Source organism: Ahaetulla prasina, chromosome 1 (assembly GCF_028640845.1).
Source record: "Ahaetulla prasina isolate Xishuangbanna chromosome 1, ASM2864084v1, whole genome shotgun sequence".
Lineage (NCBI taxonomy): Eukaryota > Metazoa > Chordata > Lepidosauria > Squamata > Colubridae > Ahaetulla > Ahaetulla prasina.
Window position 1 is genome coordinate 319,561,635 of NC_080539.1, and position 15,429 is coordinate 319,577,063.

Below are 15,429 nucleotides of genomic sequence, written 5' to 3' on the forward strand. Positions count from 1 at the left end.
GTTTGTCCTAGAGTGAAAGTTGGAGTTTCCGATTACTGGTCACGTCATGTCCGGACGGTCCTGAGATGCCGGTAAGAAACGATTGTCCCGGGAAAAGGCGAGAGTTTAGGCTCCCTCCTTCGCGTCTTTCCCGGCACGGAGAGGAAGGACGAGAGCGAACAGCCGCAGGGGAAACGATCTCACGGCAGCGTGCCCGTCCCTTCGTTTTGCTTTGGGGGAATCCAGTCTTGGAAGAAGCCGCTCTTCCTTTGCTGGTCTTGGTGTTGTGGTAGAGGCCTCGCCGGCCTTGGCCTTGCCGTAAGAGACCAGACGCCACGTAGGTCACTCTCTCTCCTCCCAGCGCCCGCCGAGTTTATCTTGACCGTATATACGGGTGGATTTGGCTCCTTCTGTGGACCGGCTGCCGAATTCCCAAGCTGGCCTAGTAACTGACAGTGCCGCCAGCGTTTGGCTGGGGACTGAATGGCGCGTCCTGTTTAGCAATTCCGAAACTGAGTCTTTGTAGGAATCGCCTAAAACTGTCCAGACAAAAAAGATTCTAGGGCGTAACCTGCTCTGAAATCCCTGAGGATAGTGGCAACCTATATAATTTGGCCCGGAGATGTCTTGCTTTGTACAGAGAAAAGGTCAGACTAATTTCCCAAAGAGTTTATGATCTGTCAGTGGTTGGAGACCCATGAAACAGGAGGCCATTAATACAAAGGCCAAAGATAAGTAAGCTTAAAACAAACTTCATTTCATTTGTGAATAAGGATTAAGGACACAGGCAGAAAGAAGAACTGAATGTGCAGTTTGGGGAAGATCATCACAAATGTCATACTTCAGATTTAAAATAGCAAAGCAGTACCCCTCCCTTTCCAAATCACCTCTCCAATTAGGTTGCTGAAATGAATAAACCTTGTACAGTCAGGATTGGAAGGATTATGAATAGTTCTGGCATCTGAAATCTCAAAATTATTTAATTCCCAAGTATGAGGGTTTTTTTGTATCTGGTTATTTTTAGATCACAGAGTTTTAGTATTTAATAAAAGTATATCCTGTACCCGTTAAATCTGCTCAGGATTCTTTTAATAATTCTCTGTTTCATGAAAATAAATTGCTGGTGATATTTGCTATTATTAGCAATCAAACTTAGTCCTTTGTTCTCTTATCCACTTATACAGTTATAATTTTATTTTGTGGTCCCCAGTTTTAATATCATATCCGTAGATGTTGTATGGAGTGTAATGAATTGTAATATAGTGAAGGGTGGGGGACAGTAGATAAAGTGTGATCATTACCATGGCACTTATAAGTGGCATTTTGCTGAGGCCATCTTAAGCCTAGCAATATTCTTTATTAGCAGTGACATGCAGAGAACTTAACTGAAGATGGTTGGTAGTCCTTGAATGGTTTTAGCATAGTTTTAAATATAGAAAACTGTGATGCTGTACTGACAGATGCTTCTAACTAAATTGGAAACAAGGGGGAATGAACTTATTTTGATTTATTATTTTGGTTACTTGGTTTTCAGGTTTTAGTTTCCAGAAAAATCTCTAATCCCTTAAAATGACTATTTTGTAAATTAGATAAGAGCAAGAAAATGTATTCAAAATCCTATAGTGAGCCATTGTACAGAAAATATCTCTTGAGAATTATGTATAAGAGATCTTTTGAAATAATGAACGTTAGTTGGTATTACTTTGTTCTTTCTTTTTTGTTATTTTTCTTTTGATAAAATTAAGAATAATGATTTTTTTTAAAAAAATGTTTAGTGAAGTGTAATGATTATGGATGTTGATGATATAAAGATTGAAAAGAAAGAAATTTGGAACTGGGAATATAGGGTTTCAGTGTAGATAGGAGAGATAAGAAGAGGGGCAAAAAGTGGGGGGTTAGACTTGATTAAAGAGTTAAATTCAGGACAGAGGGTTAGATTGAACTTTATGTTAGAGATATGCAAATAATGAAATTAAAAGAGGGGAAGGAAAATAGATTTGATAAAATATACAATGAGAGTGGTGGAAAATTGAATTGGTTTTGACTATGTACCTGACTGATATTTTGTTCAAAAATATGATGTCTATGGTTTGTTTAAAAAAATAAAAAGAAATTCAAAAAAAAAGAAAAGAAAATATCTCTGAGAGAGAAATTTTTATCTGAGTCTTGATTCTAGTTAAAAGTGTACAGTGTAGAAATAGATACAGTTTTATAATAAGAAAACCATCAGTGCAGTTATGCAGAGTATACATGTCTATGCTTTATAATTTATTATAATATAATGGAGTACTATATACCTGTTGTATAATTAGTTAATTTTCCTTCTTTTTTTCAGGTTATATTGAATTACTCTCTGGTTTCTTCTTGGTTTAGATGATCCTCACTAGCCTGTGAGGCTGGAATATGTGTATAAACACAGCATAAATTGTTTATGTTGATCTCCTAAACGAATGCCTTACCTAGATCTACTTTGGGAGCTGGAAACTTGAATCGATGTTATCAGATGAGTTAGAGTCTAAACCAGAGGTTAGCACCAGATTTGCATTCCTGGTCACTGATATACTTTACATGTTTGTACAGTGTTATACTCTAGCATTACTTAACCAACTATATCTATAAAGAGTCATTTGAAAGTATGTTGTTATAAGAAGCTAGTAGAGTAGCACATTTACTTAGGAATAATCTCCAAAGAATATAATAGGAAAAACCGTAAATAAATTTATGTACAATTATATATCAGACCTTTATTAGAAAGTTGTTCTTGGTGCCAGATGCAAAGTATTTTTCTTTCCATAGGTTATTTTTTATTTATAGAACTTGACTAATGAACTGGCATTTTGGCAAATTGTTACATTAAGAGTTTAGAAACTATTAACAGTATGTGCTGGGTCTTGTAAAGAGCTTAAAAATACATACTGTAAAACATATACCTACTGGAGATTAAAATGTTCAGTGCTGAAGGCAAAGTGTTAAAACTCTTGTATTATGAATTCTTCCTTAATATGCCTGAGGATAATATTTGGACAAGTTGTGCTGAGAATTGAGTTGTTCTTAGTTTTTACAGCTACAAGGCAGGTACTTGAATTGTGCTCTGTAGATTTTCTTCCAAAACAATACTAGTAAACAACACCTGGGTTCAACTTTTTATGATTTGTCCAATTACATATATTCAGTGTATAGTTTAACGTATTATCTTTGCCACAAAATTCCTCCTGTGCTCCAATACTCCCTTCTACAAAGTTGCTAGTTGGTATGAATGTCTGTGGCATCATCCCTTCCATGCCAAATACCAGTTTAAGGGATGGTTTCTATTGTGATTGAGACCAGACTAATTCAGACGCTGATATTTTCTTTCTGTTGTGCTGCAAGTATATCTGTGTGTACTCTTGTGTACTCTTGAGGAGCTATTGCTAGTAACTATTAGCAGTATTGAATTTGATAATTGCTTCTATATTTCTATAACCTGCACTGCAAATAGAAAAAAAAAACCTTTCCTTCTTGCTAATGTTTAGTGGGCTCTCCATAGCTGATATACTTGTTTTTTTTTAAATGATATACTGCTTAAGCACATCACGTGTAACTTGGGCTGATTATGACTACAGTCCCACAAACACTATTGGGTAAGTCACGTAGATTGCATTATGTACTGCAGCTGTTTATTAAAATTCAAGAATGGTTCTTAAACAATAAAAAAGGTAATATTGGTAGTAAATATAGCCAGAGAACAAGACTTGCAATATCTACTGCTGTTATCGTGCATTGTTTAGCAGAACAGTAAAATTTCAGAATTTTAATAATTAATACTTGCATTTGTAGAATGTTCATATTTTTATTATTGTTTCATTTTTGATTAAATCTTATATTTTTCTGTCTTTATGAAGTAATTATGCAGTTATACTTGGTAAAGTATTCCTGTTTTACTATCTTTTGCAATTAACGTTGATGAACAAGAGAGGTAGTATTATATAAAAACATATTACCTTATTTACTTCTGCCTTAACATCTTTGTTTTGTATTGTTTTTTCAGTTGCTGGTTCAGTTTGTTCAGAACACATCTATCCCACTAGGACAGGGGCTTGTGGAATCAGAACCTAAAAATATTACCTGTCTATCTCTTCTTCCTGTTACAGAATCCCCACAATGCAACAGGTTGATATTGCCAGGTAAAAGCTGAAATCTGATAAATATTTTGCATTGTGTTGTGTATAATATCAAACCTGTGGAGGATACTGTAGTTTTGAAGAAATCTATTGTGACTAGAATGTTTTGTTAGAAAACATTTTTATAATATGCTATATAATTGGAAATTCAGCTTCCTTGAATAATAATATTTGCAAGAAGCTGTTGGAGAGATCCTCTGATGGTTTGAGATCCGGTATGCCAATTAGACTTTACTTTCCATCACAAGCCCAGGTTTTTTGAGGATGCCACTGAAATCCTGCCTCTGCACCTGGAGGCTGTGAGTATCTGGATGAGAGAGAACAGGTTGAAATTGAAGTCTAGCAAAATGGAGATGATGTTTGCGCATTGGGGTTTTCTTCTGACTCCAGTGATTATTTATCACTGGTCTATGACTTAGGGATTTTCGTGGACTTGTGGCAATTGCTATAGCAGCAGGTGGAACATTTTTGGAAGGGGGGGGTTTGTAGGGTTAGGGTTAGTCCAGCTTTGAATGATGCATCAGTCTTGGCTTTTCTTGGATAAGAGGACCTTGTGACTAACTCATGCCTTTATTATCTTATGTCTAGACTATTGCAATGGCACTGACTTTAAGAATCATAGGAAGCTTTGGTTAGAACAGTATTGTCAGTATTATCCAGAAACAGCTGTATTGCAAGCCTTATGTTGGTGGCCATAACTCTTGGTGCAATTTAAAATGCTGATATTAACCTTTGAAGACCTTTATGGCTTGATGCCAGGAGTGCTTTGCTTTTCAGGATCTGGCTCAATCATTATAATTTTGTTAGAGGAGAAGTAGAAAGGGAGGCTGATGCTCAAAACATTTCTTGCTGCTGCTAGTAGTGGCCCTTATAATATTCTTCTGGGTGAAGTTAGATCTCCCTTCTGTTGGCCATGTTTCAAAAATGTTGGGGATCAAATTCTGGAGGTATTTGGCTCATGATGTGTTTTCATATTGGGATTATATGTTTTATGGTTTTTAATGACTTGTATCTCAGTATTTTTGCTTTATTGTATCTAAGCCTTTGAAAGTCTGTGAAATGTAGAAATTAGATAAAAGATATGTTATAAGAGAAAATTCTGGCATATTTACCATAATTAATAGTGTGTGTGATCCGAAGGATACTGGCTTTAACATTGATTTTATAATAAATGTACTGATAGCTCTAAGTTAGATGCTTTTTAAACTTTCAGATGATTCCCCAAACCATATTCACTCTTCCAAGCATGCTTCTTCTTCGGCTGTTCTGCGAAGTCTCCAAGTAAATGTTGGCCCTGATGGTGAGGAGACAAGGGCACAAACAGTACAGAAACCACCTGACCTTCTTCCAAGTCCTGATACTTCCACCTTATTGCAAGATCTTCAGCCTGGTGATAACACTTCCTTTATTCTCCTCAATTTAACACGGACAGGTAATTACCATGTAGGTAGATCAGTTACTACTGTTAAGAAACAAGATATAATATTCACTGCTTTGAAAAGTATGGTGAAATTTTTCGCATAAAGCACTGTGGAGCAGTATATGTCTAACTGCTAACAAGTAGTTTGGCTTATCTTGCTTATTATTTAAAATAACTTCTTCTCTAGGCCTAGGGTCTTCTTCAGAACATCTGGTATTTGTCCAGGATGGAGCAGTTGATTCTGGGAACAATTTCTTTGCGAATAATAGTACAGACAGCAGCACCCCATGGTTTTTACGTGTACAAGAACTGGCTCATGATAGTTTGATTGCTGCCACCCGAGCACAGCTCGCTAAGAATGCCAAAGCAAGCAATAATGGTAAGTTATTATTTTTATTACTCCCTTTGCAAAGATACAAATTAAAGCAGTTCAAGATACTTTCCATAGAACATGTGTGTCAAACTGGCAGCCCGCGGGGCCAGATGGGTCATGTGCAGGCCATGCCCATCCCAGCTCCATGAAGGAGAAAAAGGTCGTGAAACGTCCCGTGATGGCAATGTGATGCCTTGAGTTTGACACCTGTGCTGTAGAACAATTACTTGTGTGTATTTTTTTCATTAATATTTCTTTGTAATACTGCTTCTGAAAATAACTTTTATAGCAAAAGTTACATTTCTTTTAAAAAATTGGAATGTTATTAACTAGAAATATAGAGAAAAGCAGTAGTGAACAGACTTGGTGTTTAAAAATATATCTAATTTTACTAGCTTGTGTCACTCAATATTTTTTACTTGTAGACATTATTGTCTAATTGTAGGATTTTTCTTTCCAGGAGAAAATGTTCATGTTTGTTCAGGAGAATCACAGGCGAAGGAATCCAGCCCCATTCCTCATCTACCCCGGGTAGAAAAAAAATTGCAGTGCACTGTTGAAGGGTGTGATCGAACATTTGTATGGCCAACTCACTTCAAATATCATCTAAAAACTCACAGGTATGTAGACTTGCTAAACCTAAAGTTTATCAGGGTTCCACATGTTTTATATATATTAATCCAGCATATTACTGATTTTTCCTTTAGAACAATTCATTTTAAATTTGGGGAGACTGGGTCAAAGTAAGAGAGCTAATCTCTATTTTGTAAGCTCATCCAGATCATTTTTAAAATATTAACTTAGGTTTGAAAGGACTGGCAGCTGCTTTGATTTGTAATTCATTAGCCTAAATAAGATTAGTATTGCTTTTATTATATGTATGCCCAAAAGGAAACATATCGCCCAGCAAGTGGAAAGGCAGGCAATTGGTAAAAGAATATGCCCTTTATGATAGGAAAACTGAATACATTTCAAGGGATTTTGATCCCCTTCCTCAAAAGACTAGAAAAGCAATTGAAATAACATTGTCAATAGGAAGAACTCCTTTAATAATATCTTCAGCGATTAGGAATTTCTGAGGGCATCTGGATTTCTTTCCATTTTCTATAACTTAACATGTAGTGTTTCTCTAGGTTGCAATTTTAGTGAATGCATTCATCCTAGCTCTTTAGTTTTACTGTTTCAGCATGCTGTTTTTTATTACATATCAGGTGTTTTTTAAACTGCCATTATTTTTCTAGTTGATTGGATTTTTTAATATTCCCTTTATATTTGTTTTATGATTTTTCCAGTTTTGGTATCTTATGTGTACATTATTTTTGTCTAGTTGAAAGCCTAATCTACATATATAGCCCGCGACGATCTTTCATTAAGAAATTATGTGTTTTACTCACTTCATTTGATCTTATTTTTTTGTTTCATTTTTTAAAATATTGCCCTGCCTTTCTTTTGAGGTACATATATTTGTGTTTGTCCTGTATGTATTAATTTGTGTTTTATGTGCGCTTTACAGTTGTAACTTATTTCATATGTTGTGAATACATTACTTAAATATTTTTTAATCTTTTGAGATATTCCCTCAAAAAGTATTAATTTTAATATAATAAAATATTCTTTCCTTCTGTTACAATTTCTTCTTTACTTTCCATTAACTTTGACTATGTTTAACTTAAACTATTTGATAAAAATGTGACATTATGATATTTTAAACAAAAATGTCTTTTTAATATTGGTTGGGGTTTTTTTTTATATTAATTAGTGAGAGTAATACTGTTTTCCAGGAATGATCGCTCCTACACATGTCCAGCAAAAGATTGTGGGAAAAGCTTTTATGTTTTACAAAGATTGAAGGTGCACATGAGAACACATAATGGCGAGAAACCATTTATTTGCTCTGAACTAGGCTGTGGAAAGCAATTCACAACAGCTGGGAATCTGAAGAATCATCTGCGAATTCACACTGGTATGTTCTTTCAGTCTTTTCTGGAAAAATACTTTTCCGTCATGAATATGTTTATGACCCCCTTTCATGAGATGCTGTAAAAGTTTGGATATACATTCTTATCAGTAAACATGACTCTTTTTTTCAGTCCCACAGAAAGTTTAGGCAGGTTCACAGAAAAAAACTAAGAATCAAATTGCAAGATGATCAGTCATAAAAAATGAAGCAAATAACCTGATTATAATTTGATATAATACAGGGGAAAAGCCTTTTTTATGTGAGGCGCAGGGCTGTGGTCGTTCCTTTGCTGAATATTCCAGCCTTCGGAAACACCTAGTTGTCCATTCAGGTAAGGACATTTTATTTCTTCTGATGAAATTCACAGAGCAGAGAGTATTTATTGGAGGTAGTTGTATAATTTCTAGATCCTATTCCAGCGTCTCTCCATTCATACTATATCTCATTCAGTCTTCAAGCACGTAAAGTCTCATCTAGTCCAGACCTACATTTGGTAGATTAAAGATTACAGATCATACAGATTCACAACTCCAAATTATGAACATTTTCTTGCAAAACAATGCTTTGGCAGCCTTTGTAGAGCTAATACTTTATATTGACTGAATTTTACTGATACCAATCTGTTTGACTCATAATAAATATTTAATTTTCTGTTTTACATGTTTTTCTGCCTTGTTTCAGGACTAAAGCCACACCAATGTCAAATTTGTGGGAAGACATTTTCTCAGAGTGGTAGTAGAAATGTACACATGAAGAAACATCATTCGAGGGTTGAAACAATTAGCAATAGGCAGCATGAGCAAACAGGTAAGGACTAAAATAGAAAAACCTAACATGAGTTCCCCAAATATTGGTAAGTGATTGGATCCATAGAAATACCAGGATTAATGGATTGGTGACAGTTAACCCCCTTAAGCATTTGGCTAGGAAGTTAGGTGAGCTTTACGGCTTTATGTTTTGATGTTTACTGCTTTAGCCAAGGCATTATGGATTTATATTCTTATAGTGGTTTTAATTTTTATGCCATCCAGAGTCACTGTTGTGAGACAAATGACTCTATAAATAGTATTAATTAATTAAAGTGGCAGGATAGAGTTCAAAAGCAGTGCAAGTTTATTCCATGCAACCTATACACAAAAATATGATCTACTAACAGTTAAAGCAAATTGGTGCCAGATAAGAGTCAACGGACTTCAAGGGGCGGAGGGTGGACTTAGGTCTCTTCCAGGGGTGTAGGGATTCCAGACAGATGATACGTTTGACCTTGCCTTTTGACTCAGACTGGTCATTTCCTACAGTAAATAAATTAGGGCTGAGCTGGATAGGAAGTTGTAATGTAATTGCCCCTTTAGTACTTAATCCTAGCCCAAAGTGTTTTAGAGATATTTCTAGTTGATTAATATTGCCACCTGTATAAACAGAGAGGTTCTATCTTTCAGTTACAGTTGCAGGTAGCCCTCGATTTATGACCACAGTTGAGCTCAGAATTATGGTTGTAACTCATGGCGGTTGGTAAACTAGGTGTCCACATGATTGCCTCCTTTGATGATCTTTTGTGGTCATTAAGTGGAACACAGGCTGCCTTCGATGGGGGAGGCCTGGTATAAGCCCAGGCCCACACTGCAGTAGTTTCTCTTATATTACTAAGCAGAATAATACATAGTAATAATTATATTACTAAGCAGAATAATACACTGATCATAATTTTTAATTAACCTAATTCTGGGTGATATTACATTATTTACTTATCTTCTTGGAAAAGATATTATAGCATGTTGTTTCTTCTTAGGAAATGTTATGCTTGAATAAGTGTCCTTTTTCCACTTGTGTACCTTCAATCAAAAGCAACTTGGTTCTTGGTTGCTGGGCCTCATTTCTCATACTGGTTGTTCTCGCTTAATCACCATAATTGGGAGTAGAATCTCAGTCACTAAGCAAATAAACATATTGTGATTGCTTTGCATGACAAACAGGATCCTAAAAGTCTACAGCTGGGTCATTAAGCAAATGCATAAGAGCTAAATTCTTGTGTTCACTGTGCCTGTGGAGCTACAGGCAGAGAGAAGCAGATAAAGCACAGAGAGGCAGGGAGACAAGGATTTTAGCACACTGAAACCGTGCACAGTTACAGAAAGGTGGAGCTTTTAATGTGTGCTAAAATCTGTGTACTGGCATAGAGAGGTAGTAATCCTTGCTAAAATCCTTGTCTCCTTGCTTTACCATTGACTTTTCTGGCGGAGCTGGCAGAGAAGATTGCAAATGGCAATCATGCTTGCAGGGTGCTTGGCAACTGGTCACGAATCAGCTGACCATGGGGCTATATGCAATTTTTCGAAACTGTCAGTAGTGCTTTGCAGGCCCCAAAGCACCCTTCTGAGACTGTTGGTAATTCAAAAACTGGTTAAATGAAGATTATCTATACCCTCTCGGCATTGTACTCCTGATGCAGTATCATTGGTTTAGAATGTATGTCCAGCCCTGTTTCTTTCTGGCATGATTACTTTAATCAGTCATGTTTGCAGAAGAATGTATCATTTTGGCACAAGATTTCATTGAACATATCATTAGTCATGTACTGAGTGTGTTGATAAAGTAATTTTTCTGCTGAAACATAGATGCTCTTGTGCTTGAGTAGGCTGTTTAGCCTTCCATGGCATGTCTTTTCGATGGCTTAAACAACATTCAAACAAATGACATCAGAGTAGTTATGGATTGCAAAAATGGATACAGTTTTAGTAAAAGTAAAATGTATCCGAATAAAGTATTCAAATTTTATGGCTTTAAAATTTAATTTGCGAAAGTGAAGTTTTTGTTTCACAAAAAGTCATATTTGAAGAACAGTAATCTTAGTTATAGTCTCCTTATGAAACTCCTTATGTTTGAATTACACATACGTCAACATTTACCTGTTGCTACCACCCCCTCATCCTCTATGCTTCACAAAGAAAATCTTGTAAGGATGAGTGCAGCACAAATGTTCTTTATTCAGATTTGTTAGTAATAATATAATCCTCTTTTCTGGACTCTAAAATAACATTGCAGACCACAGTAAATTAATCATGCGATGGCTTTTTTTTAAAAAATCCAGAATCACTGATGGGCAGCAGTTTGTTGGAAGAATCTGAATTAGACAGTAAGAGCCTGGTGTCAATGAATTCTCCATCTAGCCTTGTTGAATCTTTGCATTTGCCAGATCCGGAATCAATCATTGGTGTAAAAGAAGGTGAGAAAATGTTTCTGTTTAATCTAAAGGAAGCCCTGTATGAAATGAAATCAAAGATAAAAATAGATGGTCTTGTGTTTTTAGTATACAAGGTAATTTAATGGAGTTAACATGGAATACTGGCAAATACAGCACTGAAAAGTCAACCATAATGCAAGAAGGGGTGGATTTTAAAAATTCCTTGATAGTTGTATAGTAATAGGAATAATTTTGAGTTGCCAATTTATTCCATGTCCTTTTGAGAATCTGACAAAAGAACCATGGTTTTCTTACAAATGTAGTATGTATCGTGAAAGCAGATGTCTCATCTTAAGGCTGGATCTGAATATGATCATTTCATATTCTATAGTATCTTACAATCCATAGGACTGAAATGTGAGCTTCAGTGGAATCCTTAAATTCAGTCATTATTTCACATGCTGAAATCCTGGGAGACTTTGGTGTTCCTGCAAGAGATCTTACATGATTTCAGGCAAAAATATTAAGATGCAAGACACGTGGTAGGAGGGATGTTTATTATTCAACAATGACTCTAGGTGGCGAACAGTGATTAAAAATAAAAACAGCCACTTATAAAATGTTAAAATGCAGAGCAGCTGAGAAAAACAGTAGTCATTTCATATCAGCAGACAGGGCCCAGGGCCTGAGCAGAGAACCAGGTCTTTAGGGCCCTACTAAAGATCAGCAGAGTTGGGATAAACCTGATCTCCAGAAGGAGAATGTTGCAGGTGTTGTAGCAAAAAATAAAAACAAAAACAAAAACAAGTGTTTTAAGCCTCACCAGCTGAGATTTCTACAGCCAACAGGACTTTGAGCATTCCCATCCTGCTGGATCAGACAGGATAGAGAGAAACAACCAGGGGTATAATCAATGCCTTCTCAGTATCATACCCAGACCTTTATTCCTACTAAAAGGGATGCCGAAAATCTGTTTCTTAAGTATTCTGAAGCTTCAGCATGATCATCTTCTCTATAGTCTTCCCTAAGAAGGGAAGATTGGACACTGTATAAAAATTTTCCAGACTAGTTGGGTTAAGCAGTGGTCCCTTGAGGGGAGCGCCACCATTTCAAGTGCTAGTGCGAAGGAGGAATTAACTATTGCCCAAACCCAACCACACGTCCTCTCCCATGAGACCTTAATTAACCAGGAAGGCCATAAGTCTAACCCAGAAGTAGCTGAACTGACAGCTGTGAGAATCTTGTCCATATTCTCTGGCCTTAACAGGATCAAATTTTTCCCAAATAACCATGCAAGACTCAGCCCCCATAACCTCCACTGGTCCTGCTTCCAGCTGGAGTCCCAACAGAAAGCAGTTTTATCTGACAGATTCCTGGCAGATTCCTCACAGCAACCTTGTATTAGACCTCATAGCTAAACCCTCTTAGAAGAGCCAGAAACACTCAAAACAAGGCTGCTGGAAACTTATCTGCAGATGTAATAAGGGTAAGAAGTATTTTATATTTTGCTACCCTTATCACCATAAGGTTAGCTCAAACAGTTGATCTAATCCATGTTTGGTTGGGTTTGTTCCTTGTTATCTGCCAGAAGTATCTCTTCTCCTGCTTCATCTCATTAAGCTCCTCCATTAAGCAGGAGAGTTCTGGGATCCACAGGGGAAGAAAGGCTGCTGAGGTATGGGAAGATTCTAATTCCCAGCAGACCATGAGGGCTTTGGTGAAACCATTCAGCAGACCCTTCAGAGCATAGTTCTCTCTGAAATCCATTTGATTCCATTAGTTGCCTGGAGATGACTAGTCCAATAAGTCCAACCTCCCTGTGGTGGATGGTGACGTCAAAGAATTATAAACCTAGCAGGGCGTCTGTCCATGACAGAAGAAAAGCCAGAGTTTTCCCCAAATTCAGAACACCTTACCACTGCTCCAAAAGTTAAAAAAAACCAGGTCAGGCATATGACTACTGTTATGTGTTGTATATGATGTTGCATAAGAGATCATTGAAATCTTGCAAAATGTTACCTGTATAAATAAATTGTTATCATTGTATAATGATTACATGTTAGTATTCCTTTTTTTTTACACTGGAACTCTCGTACGTATTTTCTAACTTTGCTTTACTCTATTTACATGGTACATACTGTAGATTGAGAATTTTTAAAGCATCATTTATTTTTCTGCTTGGTTTGTAGAGGTTCTAGCTGAAGCAGGAGTAAATTCTCTCCATGATGTATCTGATGTGGTTTTGCCATCTCATCATCTGATGCCTATGTCAACATCAAGGCACTCTTACGGCGTATCATCCTTACTACAATAAATTCTTAGGTCTGAAGGTTTCTGTTTTGAAAAACATAGTGCTAGTCCCTTTAATTTCAGAAAACATTTGCTCCTTCTATGATTGAAGGTAAGAAATTTGCATGTTTTTCTACTGGGGAATCAGACCATTCTAAAGTGCACATTTCCTTCCCACTTTGCTCAGAGGGTGAAGTTAGAAAAAAATCTAATTTCAGTTCCTGTGGGACAGGATAATTCCCTTTTCCAGTTGCAGCTTTTCTTACTTCAGAAAGCATGCATACCTACAATTTTCATCTGTTATCTTTGTGGCAAAGATGATCTCAGCCAGTGATTTTTGTTATTTTTACATTTTCCTTTGTTTAGTATTTTTTTCTCCTTTTCAGCTTGCTTCAGGAGTGCTGACCTAAGCAGTAGCAATGAATTGTGAATTGTGAAACTCCCAGAGTCGTCTGCAGATATGGGCGGCTCTAGAAATCAAATAAATATATAAATAAATCTCTTAGGATTTTTTTGACTGGGGCTTAACTTCCAAGTATACATCCAAGTGACATGTGTCTGCCTTCCCATCATGATTCTCTGAGAAGGGCAATATCCCTACTCCTGATGGACAACCCATTTTTAATAGGTAGCACATCCTTTGGGAAGTTGAAGAATAGGCACTGGAGTGTATGAAAATTCTTCACAAAGGGAAAACATCATTAGAACTAACTTTGCCAAGCAGTATCCCTTTTCAAAGACCTAATGCATTTTTAATCCTCAGAGAATCCTGGGAAATCCATGGCTCCTGTGGAGCAGACTTATACCCAAGATCTCACATCTAGGAAGAACAAAATGGCAAGAAGCTCCATTTTGGAGACTTCCCTCACCCCACCCCATTGGGGGAAAGGAAGAGCATTTCCACTCCTTTGGTGGAGCTGTCTCCTGATTACTTCAGGGACAAGTACCAGGCTATTTTTGTAGGCAGAAAAGGTAAGTCATTAATTGGGAAGTCTTCATAATGCCACTTCTGACCTGAATGTTTCCTTTCAGACCTAATGAGAAAGAGGAAGCAGATCTGTCCCTGGATATAAGGAAGAAAACAGTGGCTGTTCCCTGAGTCTTGCAGTCTATTCCAAAAATCTGCTAGTCCGTAAATACTTCAGGACTCTAGACCTAAAAGTCCAAAGCAGACCACTCCCATTGGTATCTACTGGTGGCTAAGTTCTGTGTTTCAGGACCCTTTTCAAGCTAGACCAGATTTGAAAACCAGTTATGAATACTAATATTACTTTTATTGTAAGGCTATAGTAACAGAATCTTATAAATCTGAAAGCTCATGCTCCCTTCCCCCATTTATTTATAAGATAACTAGGGAGGACCAAGCATGTGATCCCTTTTTGTAGTGTCCTGGGGTCATGTGTCCCTTTTGCAACTTCTGACAAGCAAAGTCTATGGGGAAGCCAGTTTCACTTAACAACCATGTTACTAACTTAACAACTGCAGTGATTCACTTAACAATTGTTGCAAAAAAGGTCATAAAGTGGGGCAAAATTAACAAATGTCTCGCATAGCAACATAAATTTTGGGCTGAATTGTGGTCATAAGTTGAGGACTACCTGTAACTCTTACACTTCAGTAAAGCACTCTTCAGCAGGAAGATATTAAAGGAAATAATTCTGAGCAAAGACTGCTTCCTGGGACATGATCATATCCCCAGTGACAGCTTTGATATACATTATTCCACTTTAAAATGTGCTGGTTTTTCTGAAGGGAAATCCACATCAGACGTATGATGAATATCCTTATTGTAAAGACATGGTGTTTGGTTCATTAAGAAAAGAGGTAGTCATCAATATTTGCATTCTATATGAAGTCTTATGTAACTTTCCTGTATTACTTTCTCAAGTACTTTGTGTAGTCCCTTTCTGGCTTGGTATTCTGAACTGGGGAAGGGATCTTTTATTTTTCCCCCAAGAACTGAAATTGGAATCTTCTAGCCCCCTTTCTGAAAGAGTGGGAAGACATACCCACTTCAGAATGCTGTATCCTCACTGTAGAAGAAGGATCTTTATGGTAAGTTCAATG

The 15,429-nt window shown here is 36.8% G+C and overlaps 1 protein-coding gene across 8 annotated transcripts in view; it reads left to right on the forward strand.

Annotated features, from left to right (window-relative positions):
- The window catches only part of ZNF410 (zinc finger protein 410), a 17,945-nt gene continuing 2,516 nt past the window's right edge, over positions 1-15,429 (forward strand). The window contains exons 1-12 of one of the 8 annotated variants that reach the window (XR_009152612.1): positions 78-316; positions 2,315-2,505; positions 4,007-4,142; positions 5,353-5,571; positions 5,747-5,938; positions 6,393-6,552; positions 7,714-7,895; positions 8,134-8,223; positions 8,574-8,699; positions 10,981-11,115; positions 13,263-13,474; positions 15,251-15,417. Coding sequence is in view for 5 of the 8 variants with exons in the window: in XM_058162328.1 (XP_058018311.1) it covers positions 2,473-2,505; positions 4,007-4,142; positions 5,353-5,571; positions 5,747-5,938; positions 6,393-6,552; positions 7,714-7,895; positions 8,134-8,223; positions 8,574-8,699; positions 10,981-11,115; positions 13,263-13,387 (1,398 nt within the window). In the remaining 3 variants the exon portion in view is untranslated. The other 7 variants (XR_009152613.1, XM_058162328.1, XR_009152614.1 and 4 more) reach the window with 7 other exon arrangements.